Source organism: Aedes aegypti, chromosome 1 (genome assembly GCF_002204515.2).
Source record: "Aedes aegypti strain LVP_AGWG chromosome 1, AaegL5.0 Primary Assembly, whole genome shotgun sequence".
NCBI classification, from domain to species: domain Eukaryota; kingdom Metazoa; phylum Arthropoda; class Insecta; order Diptera; family Culicidae; genus Aedes; species Aedes aegypti.
Genome location: NC_035107.1, coordinates 302,549,619 through 302,572,767, shown reverse-complemented (window position 1 = coordinate 302,572,767; position 23,149 = coordinate 302,549,619). Strand labels below are relative to the sequence as shown.

Here is a 23,149-nt window from a genome sequence, read left to right as displayed (position 1 = left end):
TGATATGAATTTCGGAAGCTGTGAAACAGCTTGAAAATAATATTTAATCGATAATACAGCGAAGCTGTATAATAATTACTCAACAGTTGCAAAATGGTTGAGAAAGCGCCTTCCGAAGATGTTACACAGCTACTCTGTCCCATGTCCCAAAATATGCAATCGAGAAAAACGCGTTTAAAGATTTTAACACATTTAGGCCTCGTATTGACCAGGTGTGTGGTAAATTAAATTAAAATCTTTACAATAGTGCAAAGAATAGCGTGTTTTATTAGAGTCAAGAGTTTGTATTATGGGAATAAAGTTAATTTAGCTACAAAATTCAAAGTGGGACTCTTATGCCTAGAAATACGGGGTTTTTGGTGAATTTCTACGCATAACAGTCCCACTGATAGTGATGACCAAATATGTGCTAAGCATAATGCTGTAGAAGACCGTTTTAACGGATGGATTGTGGAGGAGATATACGTCCTCTACGAATGTGCACCTTATGTAGGCTCAAGTGACATGTGCCAAACGGAGCCACGTGTGGGAAAGTGAAGAAATACGATTTTATAGTTCGGGATGAAAAACAAACTTTTCTGTATTTTTGATAATGATAAAATGTATGAGTTAGTGATAGAAAGAGTGGATGAGTAAGTTAGAGAGTTTATAAGATGAAATTAATTCCTATATCGAGTCTTCTAGCTGCAGGTTTGACAGAAAATCATCTGCGAATTCAAGGTTATGCTGTGGAGTAAATATTTAACTCATAGTTCAGGACACAAATCTTTACACGATTTGACATTTTTTGGACTTTGTTTGCAAAATCATGATATTTGATACATCGCAAATTAAGTTTTAGAACTACCAACATATTTGCCACTCGCACCAATGAGCCAATTGATTTGGGAATTTATAAAGTTTGATGTTTCCAGCTAGGTTTCAGAACCGACAGTTTAGAGGTCATTTCTTCCAGGGAACCGGGAATTCTGAACAATCAGACATGTGATCAAGTCATTCAAATACATTTGACCACCTTTAGATTTGATTTGCAAATTCATGAAAATTGATATGTCGCAAGCCAGGTTTCAGATTCGCCACTTCCACCAGTGAACCGGTATTCGAAACAACCCAGCATGTGGCCAAGTCATCCAAATACGGTCGAACTGTTTTTATTTAGACTTGATTTGCTAAATCATAAAGTTGATTTATTGTAAGCCATGGACTCGAAATTAAAGTGATTACTGATTCTTATAGTGGGATTATTTCAATACTCCCCACGATGAATCAAAAATTACGGTGAATTTCTAAGCGATGACCGTGGTTCCAAAAACTAGAAGAATTTTGTGATTGACCCTGAAAATTCAACTGAAATTCATTGAAAAACGGATGGGAAAAAATATTTCGATATTGAAAATTTCAATCATATTTGACGTCAGGCTCGCATGAATGATAAATGCATCCCGATAATACAAACACATAAAATAGGTTGTGTTCAACATGGGATGTAAAGCCAACGTAAGAAGATGTTAAAAACGATTTTCATAAACACCAGCTAATTCAAAACTGACATCTGAATATTTCGTTCGAGATCAGCGCAGCGAATTGTATAGTGTGACAGTTATGCGTAGAAATACAGTAGTGGGACAGTTATGCGTGGAAATTCAACAATGGGACAAATTGACTTGGCTTGCTTTTCATTGAGTTTCCGAACAAAGTTAATTTTTGGTAAGTGTTTTCTAAAACTTTACGTAAAAATAAACTGTTTGATGACAAAAAGTCAAAATGCACAAAAAGTAACATGGGACAATTATGCGTATAACGACAGTACTTGTCGTATAACTGTCGAGATAGAGCAATGATCGGTATGAATAAGAGCTGCCAACACAGCTTAAAAGTAGCTGAGTAGATTCGCCAGATTTGTTGGTAAAAGGATCGCATAGAAGCTTTCGTTCGTATGTACAGCGCCTTTACTCAGCATAAAGCCGTGTAAAGAGGGCCTAGAGAATGTTTACATTTGCAATAAATGTTAGTTGGGTAACACGTGAAGAATTACTGTTTAGCTAGCTGACGTACAAGGGGTCCACCAATTTCAGTAAAACAAAAAGACCCTCAACTAGTTTTTGCATATACTAGCAATCAGTGACATAAAATTGGAATTCTAACGATATGCGCCGATGACAGCCTGGTTTCAGCTACATACTACGAATCTCGCATAACTCGCCCTAAAAGCCATTAGTAATCTAGTGTGCAGCTCGTTTTTTATTCAGCAAATGAATGAATCAATATGAAAACTATCACCACTGGGCAGATAGAGGAAGATCTTCTATTCATCGTAGCATCGTTAAGTAACATGTCAATCCATTCGCATGCTCAGTAACAATAAGCTACACACTCAGTTACCAATGAGATCATAAGTTATGCGATAAAACAATTATTTTAACGGTTACGCATACAAAAGGGCATAACTCAAAATTTCGTCTAATGATTTCTTGAAATCGGTGCAGAGGTGTAGTATAACTAAGAAACAAACGGGCGTTCACATTTTTGATGGCTATTTTTCTCTAATAAATAACGGCAAATGAAGCACCGTGCACCGTATATAAAACAAGTTTTTCACTTTGAGCGACCGATTTATGGCTCAGCGTCGTTTGAATTACAAAGCGGCGGCGGCATCGTCATTTGCGCCGCACAAGCAAATGGCACACGAAGACATCGGTTCACTTTATTGCAATCATCTTTAGGAACCCACTTAGCATTTTACCCTCCGGCGATTTCTCGCAGCGGTCAAGCGCCCCAAACGACCGACTCGATCCACGGCAAGTACGCTCCGACTCGGGTGTAGATGGCCGGAACTTCCCCGCCGCAATACGAACCGTACGACGTAATGCCCACGATGAGGTAGACGCAATCGTTCTCCGCGTCGCGGATCTGCAGGGGACCTCCGGAATCTCCCTGGCACGTGTCCCGCCCTCCGGCCTGGAATCCAACGCACATCTGGTTGTCGATGAGGCGACGCGCTCCGGCCTGCGAGTAGTAGTTGAGGCACGTGGACCGATCGTACTGGTCCAGGACCACCTTCATGAGGACGTTCGCGCTGGGGCCGTCTAGAGAGCGGAAAAACGGAGGAAAGAAACGATAAAATCAATAGGGTGAAAGCGTAGGGCGGAAAAGAATTCTCTTCCACTACTTTGAGTCACACATGTCGTCATGCATGATGGTTAAAGAATTTGGCAACACCGAGGGAGTGGCTAGTTATGCAAAAACGACAAATTCCGACAAAGACTATAAAATCTACAGAAACACGTTTTTCAAAACTGTAGAGTTTTTTTTACTAAAAACGGCATGAGTCGTCTTCATGGGGAATTTCTTGCTAGCGTCAATTCATTTTAAATGGAAATGAGAAGCAAAAATATTCTCAGCAGCTGATCAATATTAAGAATATCATTTACATGATTCTGCTGAGTTTTAACTAGTTACAAAATGACTACTATGTAAAATGATAATTTCTAATTTATGATTGTTTGAATACGCTAATCAAATAAACAGATTGGCATTAATCGTTTCGCACAAATTCGTAGGTGGTACGATCCCAGACCATCTTAGATAAGATTGACGCATCTTCCAATAATCGAGAGCTGTGCTGGCCACGTCCTTGCGAAAGCTGAGCTGGGGAATGGGAAAGGATGATTGATTGAACATCTACTTAAGAAAGATGCAGAGAACTCTACGACCACTCATAGGTGTTACGGGATGTTGTGGAATGTAGATGGGAAGGGTAGTGCCATAGGATACATTCGGTAGACATTCTGGCCAGATTTTTTAGACCGGTTCCAACAGGGCTCGAGGAATACTTTCAGGAATTCCTCCAGGAATTGTGTAAGCTTAGGAACTAGGGCAGCAGGGCTTTCTCCAAGGATTATTCCAAATCTCGTCAAGGATTTCTCTAAAGATTTCGAAATTCTTGAGAAGTTCTTGCAGGAATGTGTTCAGTGATTTCTTCTGATATTCCTTCAGAGATTCGTCCAGAAATTCTTCCAGAAACTTCACCAAGGATTCCTCCAAAATATGTCTATAGGCATTCATGCGGATAAGTCTTCAAGGCTCTCTTCAGTATTTTCTAAAGGGGTAACACTAGGACAATCTCGTCAGGGATTACTTAGGATATGTCTGCAGTGATTTTTCCAGATTTTTTACCTAGGATAGTTTCAGGGATTCCACCAGAAATTATTCCGGAGAAATCTTCAGAAATTTCACCAGAATTATCGAATTATCCTCCAAGGATTCTACCAGCATTCCCTTCGGCGATTTTACAAGAAATTACTTCACGTGTTTCTCAAGGAATTCCTAAAGAGTTTCCTCCAGGAATTTCTTCAGGAAAATCGCTACATGAGTACTCCAACTATTATTTCTGGCAATCCTCCAGGAATTACCTCAGAATCTCTCCAGAGATTTGTTATGGTCCTCGAAAAATTTCTCCGAGGTTTTTCTGCCTTATAAATTCCCGCAGATTTTTTGTTTCATGATTTCCGCAAGGACTTCAATCATAATAAGAAGAACTTCTCCAGGGATTCGTCCGTGAATTTTTACAGAATTTCATCAAAGAACTCTTTTTTTTTTAAGAAATTTTTGGAATAAAACATGGATAAATTCCGAGAGGAACCCCTCGTTTTTGTTTTTTTTTTTTAATTTACGTTAGATTGAATAGAGGAATTCACAAAAGAACCAGTTGAGGTGTACCTGGTTGAATACCTGGAGAAATTCTTGCAGTACTATTTGGAGGTATAGTCGACGAAATCTTTGGGGAAATTCCAGAAAAAAGTACTGGATAAATCTCTGGAGGAATCCCTGGAAAAGTTTCTGAAAAAATTCCTGCATGAATCTCTGTATGATTAGCTGGGTATATTTCTGAAAGAATCAACGAAAGGTTACCTGGGAAGGAATCGCTGAAGAATTACCTGGATAACCTTTTGCTTTCAATAAACGAGTTGTATGTATGTATGTATGTAGGTAGCCACCATCCTTGCTTGAGTCTTGCTCTGCTTGCGGTTCCACTCAACAGTAAGGTCAAATTTCATTACCAATTTGATTTCAACATACTGCTGTATGAAGGGCCAAAAGGGGGGTGGCGGACCCGTAAGCAGAAACACTTACGCGAAACCCGCGGGAAGTAGAGAATCTCCTTCCAACAGTATGATCCAACAGATTGAGCATTGGAATTTGCAGTACTTGTCGAGCTTTCCACGGGATGGTTTGTTAGAAGAAGGGCGCGTCAAATTGATTACAACTGTTGGAGAGAAAAATATTTATCGCGAGCGACTAACATTCTTCCTCCTGACTCCGATTGGCACTCCACTTCATTGTCCAGTTGTAACTTCAATGATGCCCTGATGCTCCCTCCCTTCCCAGTATATCGTCAGTGTTATATGGTATATAGTAAGGTATAAAAATAATAATATAATATGAAGAAAAATAAAATACTATAATGAAACATAATATAATATAATATAGTATTTATAATCCGCCGACCCAGTATCCTGAAAATGGCTGAAGCGGTGGACAGGGTATATAGTAATAATTACATATAACAATCCTTTAAACACGAGTTCACGCCACATTTAGTAACTCCACTTCAGTTGCAACTTCGATGATGCTCGGATGCTACGTCTCTTTCCAGTATATTGTCTATATAGTACATATGTTATATAGTATATGGTATAATATGAAATAATATAGAACAATATAATTCAATAAAATAAAAATAATTTAACATATTATAATATAATAATATTTAACATATCATAATATCATTTATCAAACACTAATATAATATAATATAAAACAAAACAACATAAAATAATTTAACATTATATTATATAATACGCCGAGCCAAGTATTTGAAAAATTACTAAAGCTGGAAGTTGACGAAGTCCATGTAGCCTGAAATCGAAATAATAATTTTGTGAAACGAAGTTCGCGTCAAGTTGTGTTGGAAGATTGAGGCGTGGAACGCAGTGGAAGATTAATAAGGCGCAACTAAATCTCAAAAACGTGCTTTGTTGCCGAAGATAAAGGACGGCAGCCATGATCCAATTAAATTGGCTAAATGTTGTGGCGATGTTTTATATATGTAGTGATGCAGAACTGACTAAATAATAACTCAAAAAATAAATAATTTATCCTACTATAAATAAAATACCAATTTTATAGAAATTAAATAATAGTAATTATTGATATAATATGGCCATCGAGTCCCATTTGTCCATACAATACGCGAGTTGAAAAGCTTAATATGCCTGAAACAGCTATTTAAAATCCAATATTTTGTTGTATGAAGAACACAAACATCTTCCAACGTGATGATCTAACAGTATAAATACTGAAATTCCGAATACCTGTATAAAATTGTAGAAGAAATGGTATGAATATCATGTTTTTTCCGTTGGAATGAAAATGAGCCTGAGGATTGAAAATTGAAAGCAAATTATTGTAGTAGAGGTCTAGTGATTTGATATAAATGAAAATATGTTCATTTTATTACATTAATCTAATAGCTAAGTACGTATTCAACTGTTTATTTTTTTAAATTATTAAATGAAAAATAATAATTAGGTCTGGAAATTCAAGGAATTAATTATTATTTTCCTCCTTGGCTATTTTTCGCCCTTAACGCGGAACAATTAATAATTATGCTAAATTATGTTGTTAGTTGTGTGTTAAAGTGCACCTTTTCATTTCAAAAACAAGTTCATACATTATCTACGCAGAAGAATGGATACCTTTCTTGTCTTCATGTACCTGAAACAGAAGTGTTGTGAAATCTGGATATTTTAAAGCTTAATAAAAATCATTTTATACAATATAGTTATATGGCACCGTTCCAAATCACGAATCGCTATTGTTGATCTATTTTGCCCCATTTCTCCTCTTACATAATATATTTCGTACTGATTGTAGTGCCACCGTGACCCCCAATACGTAAGTTGTAGGCGATGCCTATTAAATTGCTAATCAAAAAAATTCTATTAGTGAAATATTTCCGATACCATATTTTAAAAGTAATGTCTGGTCAAACACAAGAATATGTTTTAATCCTAAAGCACAGACAAACAGACGTCACACTCTCATCGATGTCCATCAACCACATTTTTAACGGTCGATTCAAATATATGGTAGGTGGCCAATCCACCACCCGCAGCGCTCGCATCGTTTTTGTTCGTGTTTGACGTTTACACACTACTGCCACCTGTTGGCCCATCGGCCAAACACTGAGATTTTAGCATTGGGCTTACATGTTCTCGCGACTATGATTTTGATCGCGATTTGTTCTAAGTGTTACGTCTGTTTGTCTGTGCCTAAAGCCTACGACATCAATCAGTGATCTGATTTCACTAACGACATTCTTGTGTCTAAGATGCAGTCGCCTTTCACACGCTCTTCGTACCATTTCTTTGGCCGAAAGGCACCTATACACACAAAAGCGCCCAAATAATGAAGAGGGTATTAGTTTCCCACCACCATCACAAGGGGTCATGCACAAATTACGTCACGCTCCAAGGGGGGGGGGTCGAGCCAAGCGTTACAAGCCTTACAAAATTTTCGGAGGACTCATACAAAAAGTGTGACAGGGGGGGAGGGGGTCGAAAAAGTTCAAATTTAGCGTAACATAATTTGTGTACCATCCCCAAGAAAAACAGAGTGCCTCGCACTGCAGAAACTACATGCCATTGCAGAATAGATAAGATATTAAGATGAGCAACCATCACGCATACCACTTTAATTATGTTTATACACGTTTCAGTAATGACGCTGATGATGATTATGGTGATGTGCAGGCGCGAGCATTGCGGGGTTTTGTCGTTATTATAGCCATGAGGTGAAGTTTTTCGTAAAGTAAAGCGCAATTAAATGTGATCAATTAAATCATAAATTTACACAACAATTTGTTATAAATAAATAGCAGCAATATAATAGCACATATAGATTACTTAACAAGCAAAGATATGCATGAAACTGTCAACACGGATACATGATGAATATTAAATTATTATCGTAATTATACTTAGCTTCGCCCTGCCAATTCCTCATCTCCTATACGTTGATAATCGGTGCCGTAATCATGCTGCATTCGGCAGGATTTTCCACATCCAGATAGGTATACTTCACGCATACACACACGCATACACTAACCACTTCTTCCGTCATCACTCAACCCAAACGGCGCAATATCTCTGGATTGAACTCAATGATTATGCTGATCTCACCACAACACACATACTAGTACCGTTATACAAGTAGCTCATGACGGCGGATGTTTTTTTTCCCTACCACTCACAGCGCTCTGATGCCATTCAACATTCACATTTTGTCGATTTAATTTTTCACTTTTGCACTTTTAATTCACGTTCAACTTCACTCTTTTTATCTTGTTTTACACTTTCCATCTCTTTTACTGTTATCCAGATATGTAAAACTCTTCACCATCTTAGAATTAAACTTTATCGAAGCGGAAAAAAAGTCGGTTTGAGGAAAGACACGCAAACACGACTTGATCGATTGAGGGAACGCTCTAGAATGACCTTTTGCTTTCAATAAACGAGTTACCCTTTAAAGACATGATGGAATCCATTGAGAGAGTTTCCAAATGTTATCCCTGGAGAAATTCTTAGGTCAATTTGGATAATGAAGGAATCTATGGAGAAATTTTTGAAGGAATCCTCGCAATAATTTTTGGAGGCCCAAAACTAATCTTTGGATAAATTTCTGAGGAAATCCGTGGAGGATTACCTGGAAAAATCTTTGGAGTAATTCACGAAGCAATTTTCTTTGGAGTTTTAATGCAGGAAACTCTTGAGGAATTCTTGAAGTAATTTCTTGTAGAATCCCTGGAGCAATCCTTAGAGGAATTCCTGAAAAAATCTCCGAAATAGTTTCTGAAGAAATCCCGAGAGGACTACTTGGTGATATCCTTGCATGTATACTTGGAGGAAACCATTGTAGCATTTTAGGATAAATCACTGGAGAAATATCTGGAGAAGGCTTGTGGACATCTCTACTAGAATAGAGATTTTTCAGGAGCAATTTTTGAAAATGTCTCTGGAAGAATTTCTGAAGGGATCGAGAATTTACTTGAAAAATCACTGAAGAAATTTCTAAAGGAATCCCTGGAAAAATTCCCGGAGGAGTCCTCGCAAAAATTACTGGAGGTGTTTTAGTAAAGATTCTACTGTAGGAATCACTGGAGACATGCCTGAAGAAACTCTTTACGAAATCTGTAGTGCAATCCATGTGGGAATCCCTGTAATAGTGCTTGGATCCAGTGGCGTAGCTAGAGTTTTCGAGGCCCAGTGCGGAGACAATTTTGGGGGCCTCCCAAATAGAAGGATGCACCGCCGTGGTATCGTAAAAAATAGCTACGCAATATTGCGCAGTTTTACAAACAAGTTTTTTTGTACAACATGTGAAACAAACAGCTTAGCTTAGACTGACTACACATATCAATGGTTGCTATTCCGTGATTGACCGAAGTCAGTGAAAATGCACAAAGAATCAACTAGAAGTTCGGCTGGGATTGGCCATAATCTTCTTCAGTGTGCATAATTTAATGCCTCTATTTATACATGGTCAATAACGGCGCCGGCCACGTCCTTGCAGTCAGGTGGGATTGGGGGAAGGAATGTTAGTGTGTAACCTTTGCTATTTGGAGACCGTGTTTGCCTCTGCATCTCCACAAAGGTTACTGGGAGGGATGTTTGTTAATGGGAAGGATCGTTGGGTCACAGGATTCACTTTGATAAGCGATTAGACCATGATAAATAATTATTTGTGAGATATTAACATGCTGATATGTAAATATAATATTTTCATTTGATATGAACAATATCTATGTAGAGAAAAAATATGCCGACACTTGAGGTGACGAACCTTTCAAAGTTTGTTGAATAAAGTGAACTTTTCGGAAGTCTACACTCGAAGTGTCGAACCATTCAAAGTTTTATTTTTAATTACAAAAATAAAGGTAAAAAGAAGAAGGTGTATTGAATAAAAAAAAAATTAGACATAAATAATTTGTGAATCAGGATTTATGTCGACACTCACAGTGACGAACCATTCATATTTTTTTAAAACATCATATTTACATCTCACCGTTGTAACGATTAACGGTACAGTCATACATATTTTATAGATTAGGAACAGTAGCATGAAACGAGCTCACCAATTAATCCGTCATCATTGAGCAGCAACAATCCTCTTTCAGCTTCAGTCGTTTGCTCGGCTATATAAAAGCACTCAGAGAAAATATGCGCGCGACCCGTGAGGGAAAACAACTGACGACTACTCGGACTTTCTTGAAGCACTGCCCAGGAGCAAGCGTCAATGTCGGAAGATCATAAAGAACTCTTGTACAACAAGTGAAACAAACAGACTAGTAACCCTGCTGAAAGCACATGGTTTTGGTAAAACGTAACCAATTTTCATTGGCGCGAAACCGATTCACTGCCTTTTCTTGCCCGCCAACGGCGAAAACAATACGTTTGACGTTTCCGCACTTATGAAGTGCGGGGTCCAGTAAGGTGGGAACTGCACAATAAAAAAGCTCCATAATTTGTCGCGTAAATGTACACGTGAATGACTTTAGGTATGGATCCATTTGCATGGAAAAATATTTGGAGCCACTGTTTGGTGACCTTCGAACTGCGATACACAACATTCCCAATAATCCATCTATCAAAGCAAATCACAATAAGATAGAGTAGAATTTCTCTACTAATGCATAGTCCCTGCGCTGAAAACCTGAAGTTAATGAAATTCAATATACCTATTAGTTTTAAATTGGCATGTACCTTCAATATTTTCTTGAAAACGATTTACATTTGGGCGGTAAAAGCTCACTCATACAAGGGCGTAGCCAGGATTTCCGTCCTAGGGTTATTTCTGGAGCGATATTTTGTGGAATACAAGAAAAAAATATGTGGATCAACTTCTTCGGAAGTTTTCATATGACTGGAATACCTTGAAAAATTTATAGAAGTATGCTCAATTCAAAGGAATATTTCTGGTCAATTAGCCCGGTCAATTAAATTCCTGAAATTCTAATTCTAATTGTTGTGTTTTTATGCAATTTTACTTGGAAATAAAGATAAAATGTTTGAAAGCATAGTTGATTTTATTTTATGATGTTTCGCTAGCGAGGTATTATAAAAGCAATTGTCGATCAAATTTTGGATGAAACTTTGAAATAAAACTCGCTGGGAAGTAAAAAATAAATTTCTGGTGGAATTTCCTAATTTCTCGGAAGATTTTTTTTTTGCGAAACTCGTTGAAATGCTTTTAAAAGAACTCCTGCACGAATATTAAGAGGAATTCTGGTAACAAATCTGATGAAATCACTTAGATGAATCTAAAATAAAAGTGCGAGATTATATGGGAACACTCGGGGTATATTTAAAACAACAAAAAATCATAGGAGAATCCCTGGAGTTGTTTGTAGAGGAATAGTTGGGAAAGGATTTCTTGGCGTACCAATATGTTTGGAGGTTTCTGAAATCACTGGAGATATTTTAGTGAAATTCTTCAAGAAATCATCAATATAATTGTTAACACAATTTATCAAGAGAAGTACCATAAGTAATAATTATTATCCATTGTAGACACGCAGAATAAATACTTGGAGTTATCTCTAAAGGATTAATTTTTAGATGAAAAAAGCAAAATTCGTGCTCTTAAAACTATATAAAAGTTTAAAATCGATGTTTAGTTCAGATTGTATAAAATTATGAGGCCTACAAACCCGGGTAAATTATTGGAAATCAGTGTTTATGAAGCAAGCATTTATTAATCCAAGACCGTAGTTCAGACTCTACATCTTTAACATTTGAACATGAGTCTATCTCAAGGCCGCAATTACCTATAAGTTGTCAACACCAGTTTAAATTAAAATAGACTTACAAAACTAATTTTTGTAAATGCCCCTAAAATGAGGAGGCCCGAAGCCATGGTCTTGACGGGGCCCTAGGCCAACTTTAAATCTAGACTCTTACAAAACGTATTCTTGCCATGTCCAATTTGATTTTAGGGTCCTAGAATGTTTTCTACAAGCCATTTAAAATTTTCATTTCTATGATAAATTTTTACCGCGAATTTGGGGCCCCTAGCAGCTTAGAGCCCAGTGCGGATCGCACCCACCGCACCCCCCTGGCTACGCTACTGCTTGGAACCAAGTAGTACACATAAATAATCGATGTATCCAACTGATCTATCAGTTGGAAGAAGTTGTGGCAGAACACATGCAGGAATTGCTGAAGCTATGTCTGGAGGCTTATCGGAACTGGTCAACAAATCTGGTTGCGATCCAAAGTTTTCCCCGGGTGAAATCTCTAGTAAACTCCTGGAGAAATCTTCAAAGGAATTCCTGGAGAAGTCCTGTAGAAATCTTTTCAGGTTGGAAGCATTCTGGACTTCCTAGAGCATAGAGAATCTTTGTATCTGCCATACGATATTCACATGCGAAAATGGTCAATCGGTAAACAAAATTATCAGTAAATAACCAAAGACAAATTAAAGACCTCCATGTCCCTTGCAGTTGCCCAAAATTTTATGGCTCATTAGGTAATCTAGAATGCCGTGAAAAGTGTACTGCGATCTGTCAAACTTGGGTACCTTTTGCACTACTGAGGGTACTACTGCAGTACTAGAAGTGGTACCCAATCTGAGCCCGAGTGGAACGGACCTGAAATAACTCATTAGAACAATAAGAAATCCATTTTATAAGTGTTTTCAATCAAAATGACTCGACTGGAATCACTCTCGACCCCAAAAAATCGCTCGACACGACCCTTTCACTCGAGTTACACAGTTCACAGTTGTTCCTCTATGTGACAGGTGAATCTGAAATATGCATGCTTACTTTGATCGACAGACGAGTCACATGAATCTGCTAGATTTACAAAGTAGGCCGCGAGTCTTCCAGGGATGGGCCACAGCTGGGAGGGAGAAACCAATACGAAATTTATGTACGTCAAGGTGAGCCGAGATTCTGCTGTCACGAACTGTCACTGTGAGCCCAGATCTAAAACAATGGACAAACATGATAAAAGCGCGTAATTGATTGAAACGTATTTTTGCATTTTATCAAATGTAACAAAAAATCGAATGAAAAGCTATTCATGCTTATTCAAAAGTAATGTCACAATAGTACCTTTTATCCTGATTGAATATAAAGTGTTCAAATACGCATTATTTTACTTTTTCCAATAAAAACGAAAATTAAATGCACAGACAACTTTGGCCCTTTTTCCATGTTTGTCTAGAACGGAACACAACAAAAGAAAACTAGCGATTTTCATCAAGTCTGCCTTGATTGTCGTTGGCAAGCTGGAGTTTTCTTGCAATTCGAAATAACTTTGTGTCATATTTCGTGTGTACTATCGGTGCCTCCCTTCCAGGGCCACAGGTATTTTTTTTTTTTTTTTTTTTTTTTTTTTTTTTTTTTTTTTTTTTTTTTTTTTTTTTTTTTTTTTTTTTTTTTTCTGTGTTGCTCGGCGTCTTGATTCTGTTTCTGCATGACGGTTTCAGCTGCTGCCTTAGCAGCCGACTTGATGCTCGGTGAGCGTCCTTGCGACATGTCGAATTTTGGTCGGAAGAATCACCAGTAGCGAGCAGAGTTGCTTAATATCAATCTTATCAGCTGATGGCTGATGGTCTAAAACTATCAATATCACTTGCGAGCTATCAATATCACTTTGATTTGACAACCAACAGCAGTGATGCGACATCGCACTCTAGATCATAATCACTGCAGAATGAGTGATCACGTGGTCATTATCCATGCTAGTAATGTTTTTCAGTGACCAACACATAGTTTCAATCTGGGAGGGAGAAACCAATACAAAATTTCTGTACGTCATAGTGAGCCGAGATTCCGCTGTCACGAACTGTCACTGTGAGCCCAGATCTCAAACATTGGACTAACATGAAAAAAGCGCGTAACTGATTAAAACACATTTTCGTATTTCTTCAAAAGTGATAAAAATCGAATAAAAATCAATTCATGCACATAATGCAAGTAATGTCACGTGAGCACCATTTAATCTTATTGAACATAAAGCATTGAAAAACGCATCGTTCTACTTTTTCCAATGAAAATTAATATTTAGTGCATAGAAAACTGTGGCCCTTTTTTCATGTTTGTCAGGAAAGATCGAAGGTGCACAGCAAAAGGAAACTACCGATTTTCTCGAAGCCTGCCTTGATTGTTGTTGGCATACTGGAGTTATCTTGCAGTTCAAAATAACGTTGTCTTATATTTTGTGTGTAGTATCGGTGCCTCCCTCCCAGGTTTCAATCTATCTGCAACACTGTCAAAAATATCGTACAGATAAATTGCCATTTTATCTGCTTAATTTAGAGCTAAACTTAACCCATCAGTGATATCCATAGTCTATCGCCATCAATGCACTGGTGATGGAGTAGACAGCATGATGTTGATGTGATATGGAATGATCTGATTTGATGGTAGTCGGCCTGTACAAATCAGCAAATTTTAAGCGTTGATAGTGACAGCGAGCAACTCTGATTTCCACCTTGTGTCCTAGCTAAAAAAAAAAGTTTGAGTTCAGCGCCATTGCTCGCTCTCCGAAGCGAGATAACAAATTGACCATACCCTCTTGAATATCCCTGATTTCATTGAAAATAAATACATTGATTGGAACAAACTCGCCAAATCTGATCCAAGCAAATGATTCCATTTATCACGCGATCATCGCCAAAAGCAGTGCGCTGAAGTTGAGAATTGATGTTTTCCAAGTGGTTTTCCCACATGTGTGGTACGAACTATAACAGCGCAACCATTGAAATGTTACCATCGAATAAAGGCCAGGTTTCCACATTGATTTTCGATTGCTTTGGACGGAAAGAGTAAAACTGGACAAAACGTATTCATTTCAACAGAAGAAAACAATAAATGGCACTATCAAATGTTACAACTTTATAACTGCTGTAATTTCCCATCAACACGAGAGCGGGCCATTTGGCATAAAGCCATTTGGCATAAAGGACATTTGGCATAACGGTCATTTGGCATAATTCTTAACTAAGTGGAAGATGAGGGTCATTAGGCATAACGGACATTTGGCATAATTTCAATATATTTTCTGTACATACTTAAATTGAAGATTTTAGAATTTTATTACTGTTTCATTTTAGTAATAGCTGAAACTTTTTTATGATAATTTATTTATTCTCTTTTCTGGCAAGCCGCCGAAGAAGCACAATAAGTACGGTATGAATCCATCACAAGATTCCGGTTAAATCATACCACCGAATTCAATCGGACTGTAAACTTTGTAGATGTATTTTATACGATTTATGTTGACTTCCAATCCGGTGATCTCGCTTACTAATGGACGAAATACCGGTAAAGGAAAAGATGGTGAATTTATTTCAGAAGCTTCCAAGTTAATCGAAAACAACTGAAAAACGATGTACCGTAATCCGGAGTATCATTGATCAGCGGGGTAACATTGATCGGAATGACTAATCTCGTAATAAGTTGGTATCATCATTTATTGATGAAACATTTTCAAATCATGAATGTTGATTCTCTTTTTTATATTTATAAGCTATTAAAAATTAAGATTATTACAAAAATTACGTTAACTTTATTCGTAAATTTGTCAAGTTTACGAAACAATGATTTCAATGGTTAAGGATGACACTACCAAAGATTCATGTCTCACATAAGTTCTGCAAGCGATATGAGCAAGGTAAATGCGGTTCAAAACTTTCTTATGAATGTTCAATAAGGCAAAATTAACGAATTACTGTTAAGATTGTAGAATTCCTTTAGGCGTATTCCGCTGTTCGAGGTGTTTTTAATTTTAAAATAACTCAAAAAGTAAATGAGATGTAAGCGTTTGGACATCATGTTCGGCTTCAGGGGCCATGATTTATGCAAGTAACGACATTTTCAATATTATCGAACGTTGTTTACATGGATGATCAATGTTACCCCATATCCGCTAAATGAAAAAAATCACATAAAACATTTTTGTAAACATGCTTAAATCTTTCAAAAACCAAAATACAGTATATAGCCCCGAGCTATGGGTGGCAGTACTTGTTTTAAAAATATAAAACTCACAACATTTACATTTTTGGATGGAATATTTAAGAAATATCCTGAAAACTGATCAATGTTACTCCGGATTACGGTACTTTTTCTTTCTATATAAATACACGTTTTATATTTGATTTTATATGCGCAGGTGATGACTTTTGTGAGTTGAGCATGTGTGAATAAATATGGATTTATCTCATATCGTCTATTAGTAAAATCAATTTTGAACGAGATAGAAAATATCATCTTCTCCTAATTTTGCTCAAAGATACTCGAAAGACTGCAAAATCGTTAGGTTAGAAGTATCATTTTCTTCAGGCGCTCATAGTTGAGATACAAGGCACACAAAATATTAAATTTTAAGAAGAAAAACTCAAATAACATGCAAACCATAAGAAATACAACTATGGCAAAGTTGTAGCAAATGATTAGTATTAAAACTTTGTAGAACTTAAGAGCGACAATTTTTTTTGTATTAAAAATACTCAATTATCGCGGCTCTTAAGCAAATCGTTTGCAGAGTTGCTCGCTGTCACTATCAACGCCTAAAACTTGCTAATTTGTACAGGCCGACTGCGATACAATACGGTCATTCTATATCACATCAACATCATAGGGGAAGACGGGGTAAGAGCGCCCGCCGGGGTAAGACGGACCACCTTCAGTTTGGCATGAAAATGGCAATTTTCTTGAAAGTTCACCAAGCACTTTCCATGAACACCAGATTTGTGACATTCCGGAGCATTTAGTGTGATATTTACATCAAATTTGTCATAACAAATGTCAAAAACAAAGTTTCTGCTTGTCGATAGTGAATTTGATCTAAATTTAACAGATGCTCACTTTAGGATTTCGGAAATCCCTTCTTGGTAAAACATAACAAATTACCCGTGTATGCTTTAACAGAAATGTGAAATATGCTTCGGTGAAGTGAAATATGAATTGTAAATATTAAGCTTTGAAATAAGGCCATAGTTGTGAAAATTGCGCAAGCGGGGTAAAACCGACCACTGTTGACGGGGTAAGACCGCCACCCCTGATTTATATCAAATAACTGTGTAAACCATTTTAGAAGTTGTAACCACGTTGTACATTACTGTTCTAGTGAAATGAAATCAATTATGTGAAAAATTCAAGCTAAATCCGCATAGCTTTTTCCAAAATATGGGTGTTTCAAGGTACTAATGAGTATATGTTCAAGTTTTTAGGAATAATTAATCCTAAAAATGATTCAATATCCACGTTCATCAATAAAGAGTTCATAAAACATCTTAACTTTTTAGAATCACAGGGAACTGATATATTTTTTCGCAAAATTGTGTACAAAAATCGTGGTGGTCGCTCTTACCCCGTGGGTGGGCGGTTTTACCCCGTCGCTAAAAATAATCGTCATAAGACATCACTTTTTTAAAGCTTCAAGAAATAAATATTTTTTAGAAATACAACACCTGTGATATTTTTTGATCATGCCTAAGGCTTCAAAATACGACATGCTGCGTCGAAAAAGGATTTATTGATTCTTGATTTTGACATATGAATTAAATTGCTTAGGCGGGCGGTCTTACCCCGTCTTCCCTACTGTCTACTTCTGTGCCATCACCAATGCATTAGTAGTGGTAGACTATTGATATCACTGATGGGTTAAGTTCAATTTTAAATTAAGCAAATAAAACTTATCAATACGATATTTTTGATAATGCTGCAGATGAATAGAAATTTTTTTTGGGGCTCAGAAGACCAATAATAGCTTGGAGAATTGTCACTACTTCTTCTTGGGGGCTGTCCATTAATTACATAAGGGTTTATGGGGGGAGGGGGGTTTTGAGATTTTTTACGCGTCATACAATCTATCGATGTTTAATTTTCATACAAAAAATCTTACCATGGGGGGAGGGGGGTTGAAAAACCTCGAAAATTGTCTTACGTAATTAATGGACCGCCCCTTGGCATTACGTCCTCACTGGGACAGAGCCTGCTTCTCAGCTTAGTGTTCTTATGAGCACTTCCACAGTTATTAACTGAAAGGTTTCTTTGCCAAAGTTACCATTTTTGCATTCGTATATCGCATGGCAGGTACGATGATACTCTATGCCCAGGGAAGTCAAGGAAATTCCATTACGAAAAGATCCTGAACCGACAGGGTTTTGGGATTCAGCATGGCTTTGCTTTGTAGCCGCGGACTGTAGCCACTCGGCTAAGGAACCCGACTAAGGGTACATAACAAAATTATATCAGCATATGTTATTATGTTATAAGTTTTTTTCGAACATAGGTTGTTACAAACTTGATGCAGGATGTTGTTAAAATAACTAAAATTATAACAAAAAGTGTATGAATAGTAACATAAACATAACAAAATGTGTTTTAATTGTATCAAAAACATATCAAACCAAGTTATAATGTTTGATACAAAGTATCAAAATTATAATACTGTTCGTTATACGATAATATTGTATATTATTGAAATGCATAACTATCTATTTATTTTGTTATAAAGTTGTTAAAAATGAAAAAAAATATCTTAAAGGGAAATAAAACACATTATGTCATAGTTCTATTTTATTATGTTCTATGGATAACGGAGCCTAACAATATTATATCATAATATGATATGCATATAACATTCTGATAACATTATATTACATTTTCCTTACAAGTCTCTAGTCGGGAAGGCCCCAGGGAGAAGGAGATTTGTCACGTGATCACTCATTCTGAATTGATTATAATTTAGAGTGTGATATCGCATCACTGCTGTTGGTCATTTGGCCGAATGCCGTTTGGCCGAATCATGAACATAAATATCAAATTACAACACCTCTGATGTGTTGCCCAATAACTGATAAGCTAATTAATTTGTTGATTTTCATGATGTGACGGGATGTAATTGTTTGCCCCTCTATAAGAGCTCTAAGGGAATGATAAAATCGACCCGTTAATTCAGGACGAAATTGTGAACTCCTCACATCGCGTCAAGACTCTGAGGTGACGGTTAATTCGCCTCTGGATTACCAAAGGTGTAATAAGGTTTCAAATGTTTTATTGATTTCATCAGATTTTTTTTTTCTTCTTTTGCACATAGGCTATACGAGTTATACTGATTTCATTACTATTGAAAATAGTTCAGCTTATATTTTAATTGGGAATTTTACCTTCTTTAAATCATCGGAAGTTCTTTGTAGTTGTACTGATAAAACTATTATATGCATTACACTTGCCTAAATTTTCATAAGAGATTTTTCCTTCTTTTGATCATAGGCTGTTGTTTCTAGAGTGAAGTATTTCTCATAGTTATTCATATTAGAGCTTATAGTAAAGGCATCAGGGGTAATATGCACTAGACTGGCCCAGCTCAGTATGGGAGAAAACTAAAGTTGTATTATTCCTTTGGGTTAGAGGAAGACTTCCTGAAAATTTCAGCTCAGTTGGTCGTTCCATGAGATGGCGCATTTGAATTGAAGTTAATATGGGATTTTAGGCTCAAACATATGGGAAACAGCACATCATCGCCTGTCTGGGTTAGGGAAATTGTTGAGCCCGTTCAATTGAACTCAGAATGTCAAAAACACTATTTGATACTATAGCGAACAATATTGTAGGAGGTTGTATCATGATTGAAATTGAGAAAGTTGGTATTTCATCTATCTGAAGTAGATTTGCAATACCTACTGTTAGTATTTCTTCAACATAGATAGGTGGTAGCCACTAAGCGCATCATAGCCACCTATGACGCTGGGCGAGCTGCGGTACAAGGTGCATGCGTATATGTGATTGTACGGGAGTGCCGATCTAAGCCTAACTTTCAACAACTGAAAGGTTAAGGACAATGAGCTTAAATCCAGATACAACCTTCTGCAACTATGTTCGTAGGGGTATCAACTAGTGTATTTGTCATTCTGGGCTCAATTGATCGCGATTAACTAGTATACCGAACGAAACAGTGACACAGGGTCAATTTTCTATATATTTGAAACGAATATTCTATAGAAACTTCGAATTGAATGCGCTTGCTGGGGGAGCAACCAAATGAGTTGAAATTTTGAGAGAGCTTTTTTCTTATCCTAAGGCACATATCTAGAGGGTGCCCCGTTGAGTTTTACAGCATTTTTGTTTTAGGGCCAGTCTAATATGCACCCCAGGAATAAAACGACTTTTTGGGGATTCTATAAATATTTTAGAAAAAAATAGACATTTTTCTGTAAGTTGGATTTGTAAAATCGCATGTTGTGGGTCACTCCTATCCGCTCTTGACGAATCTTTTCCAATTTTTTTACAAATACTCATAGAAGGCACCATGGGGTTGTTTTGCCTCAATGTTGCTGCATTTTTTTCTTCTGATTTCCAAAGTCATGACCTTGTTTTCAATTTTTAATTTCAAATTAAGAAATATTGCGTCACTGATTGACACCCTAGTTCATCCTCTGTTATCCTGTTTAGTCATGATATTTATCTAGAGATTTACCCTTCTTTTAAACATAAGGTATTCTTTTGAGGGTTATTGCTATAGCGATTTGACGCGTTTTTTTTATTATATAGGAATTTGCCTTTCTTTCTAACATGATTTTTTCTTTTGCGTAATATTACAACAGTTTTTTTACATAGAAAAAGGAGTATCTGAATCATTATACCAAATAACCCTTACTTTTCAGATGGTTTGAAATTATACCAAATGTCCGTTATGCCAAATGACCCTTTATTTTCACATTGTTCAAAATTATGCCAAATGACCGTTATACCAAATGGCTGTTATGCCAAATGGCTTTATGCCAAATGACCAACAGCAGTGATGCGACAACACCACGCTTATCACAAACTAATCACACTTATCACCAACGGAATCGCGTCAAAATCCATCACACAGAACCCGAAAAAAAAGTGCGAGTCAGTTGAAAACACAACCACTCGCGGTCTACTGCATTTTCTTGGAAGAATTTGCTTTGAATGAACCCATATGAAAAATTTTATTCGACTCAGATGTTCTTTATGTATCTGCAAACAACTCTGAAAACACTATGTTGGTTTGAGCTTTCTTAATATTCATAAATAACTGGTGAATTATTATTCGAGAATATGAAGTTTCTTGAAAAATCATATCCACGGTCTACTTAAAGAGTTGTATAAAATTCAAAATCCAATGAACCTGCTCCAAATTATGAATTCAATACACAAAACTGTTGAGAAAATTGGGAGAACTGATGAGGAATTGATGATGCATTTGATTTTTGCCCAATTTCTTCTCATCTGCATACTTAGCTTAAACCGGGAAGTCCACTGCATCTACGCAAAGTATTGCGCGGATTGCATAAGTGTCGAGAAGGTTTTTATTTTTCATGACGCAGGTTTGCTGTTTTGGTTTTAGCAGAATGTCAACGCATCAGGAATAGAATGTAGAAATTGTGGAAGATTGAACGTGAGGGAAGCAGTGTTTCTAAACCAGTTTCTAGTTCTAGCGGTTGCGAGAAAGGCGTAAGCGGTAGATAGATATATACAGCTACAAAGTACGATGCTAGACTCGGCACAGCAATAGCAGATGTAGCCATATGTCCCATTCCCGTAGCATTGCTAAACCAATACTTACAATTCTCCCTCGCTCCGTATCCGGACGCCGTCAGCTTCTTCTCCGCCACATTCGCCGTTTGGTACAAACAAGCCGGCCTTACTTCCGCGCTGAACGGCACCTTCTCGAACGTTTTCACCAGCGCGATATCGTTGTGCTTCGATTTGGCCGAATACTGCGGATGGCTGAAAGTGTCCTCCACCTCGTACTCGTGGGTCACCGAGGAGAGCAAATTCAAACTCCCCAACCGAACCGTCGTCAGGCTTTGGCCTATGCAGTGAGCTGCCGTCAGGACGAAGTGGTCGCTAATCAACGAACCGCCGCATTTGTACTGGATGGGTTCGTTCGGACCGTCCCGATATCCGAGGGCAGCCATGTGCGGGAACTCGGCCCACTTGGCAGCCTCACCGCCGATGATCAGCTTGTTGTCGTTGGAGCACTGCTTGGCTTGCTTCTGGACCACCTCGGCGTTCGGTTTCAGCGAGCTGAGGTACACGGTGGCAGGGCGTTGGTACTCTTTGCATTCTACAAAAAATGAGGCATAAAAAGAGATTATTTTTCCATAATCATAGGTTGCATACTTCAAGGCGTTTAGTGCATACTTCCGGGCATTTATTCATTAGCCAATGAACATAACAACAATGAGTCTTTTGTTTGAATATGCTCTAAACGCCTTGAAGTAAGCAACGAATGTGCTACACAGTAGAAAATGATTATCTTTACTCGTATAATTTAAAATAAACCTTCAAATCGAACGTAAAGTATCTTTGATAATGCGGGTAACTTTGAAAGTACAGGGCCCACAACATACCAAACGAAATTAATATAATTTCTGTTAATCAGTTAAGCAAAACGAATGCAAAAGTAAAGAGTATTAGTATGAAACTTCATGTCAGAGCTATTTTCGCTAAAATCGAGAATGTTTGGCTTTATATGTCTAGCGTCAGAAAGGTCCACCAATTTACAGTACTCAAATGTGAAACATTGATGAGTTTTTAACATTTTAGAAACGCTTGCTACGACCACTATTTGACGAAGTTTCAATGGATTCATCACTTATCCCCCATTGTTGTAGCAGGCCTTGGATTATCAAGACGTGTTTTTTTCGACGTCTGACTTTTCTTTTCTTTTTCAGGAGGAGAAATTTTTCCAAACAAGCTGATTAGGAATTGGATTGATCCAGTTTACGGGCTTTGGAATTGAGGAGAGACATTCCGTCTAGGATTGTTTTCAACATTGTCGGGAGATCGTTTTGTTGCGTGCGTTTGACTGAGGAGGATTTCTTTGAGAATTGTTGCGGACGGCGGAGAATTTTTTTGGAGAGCAATCGAATTTTTTGAAGCTTCTTCTGTTTTTTTTTTGGTCCTGTCAAGTGTCCAAGACTGAAGTTGCTTCTTTCAAGGAGAAATAGGTCAAGATTTCGATTGGATTTTGTTGAGTATATTTTTTTTTTCTAGTTCATTTTTCTTTCTTTTAAGTTTTAACTTTGATTAACCACT

General features: G+C 37.3%; 1 protein-coding gene across 1 annotated transcript in view; it reads right to left on the bottom strand.

The window, feature by feature from the left end:
- Window positions 1-2,591: 2,591 nt before the first annotated feature.
- The window catches only part of LOC5579956 (serine protease snake), a 53,230-nt gene continuing 32,672 nt past the window's right edge, over window positions 2,592-23,149 (bottom strand). Inside the window, exons 3-4 of the mRNA XM_001658426.3 lie at window positions 21,672-22,175; window positions 2,592-3,086 (exon numbers count right to left, since the gene is read on the bottom strand). Coding sequence (XP_001658476.2) covers window positions 2,767-3,086; window positions 21,672-22,175 — 824 coding nt within the window. The 3' untranslated portion in view covers window positions 2,592-2,766. The remainder of the gene's footprint in view (window positions 3,087-21,671; window positions 22,176-23,149) is intronic.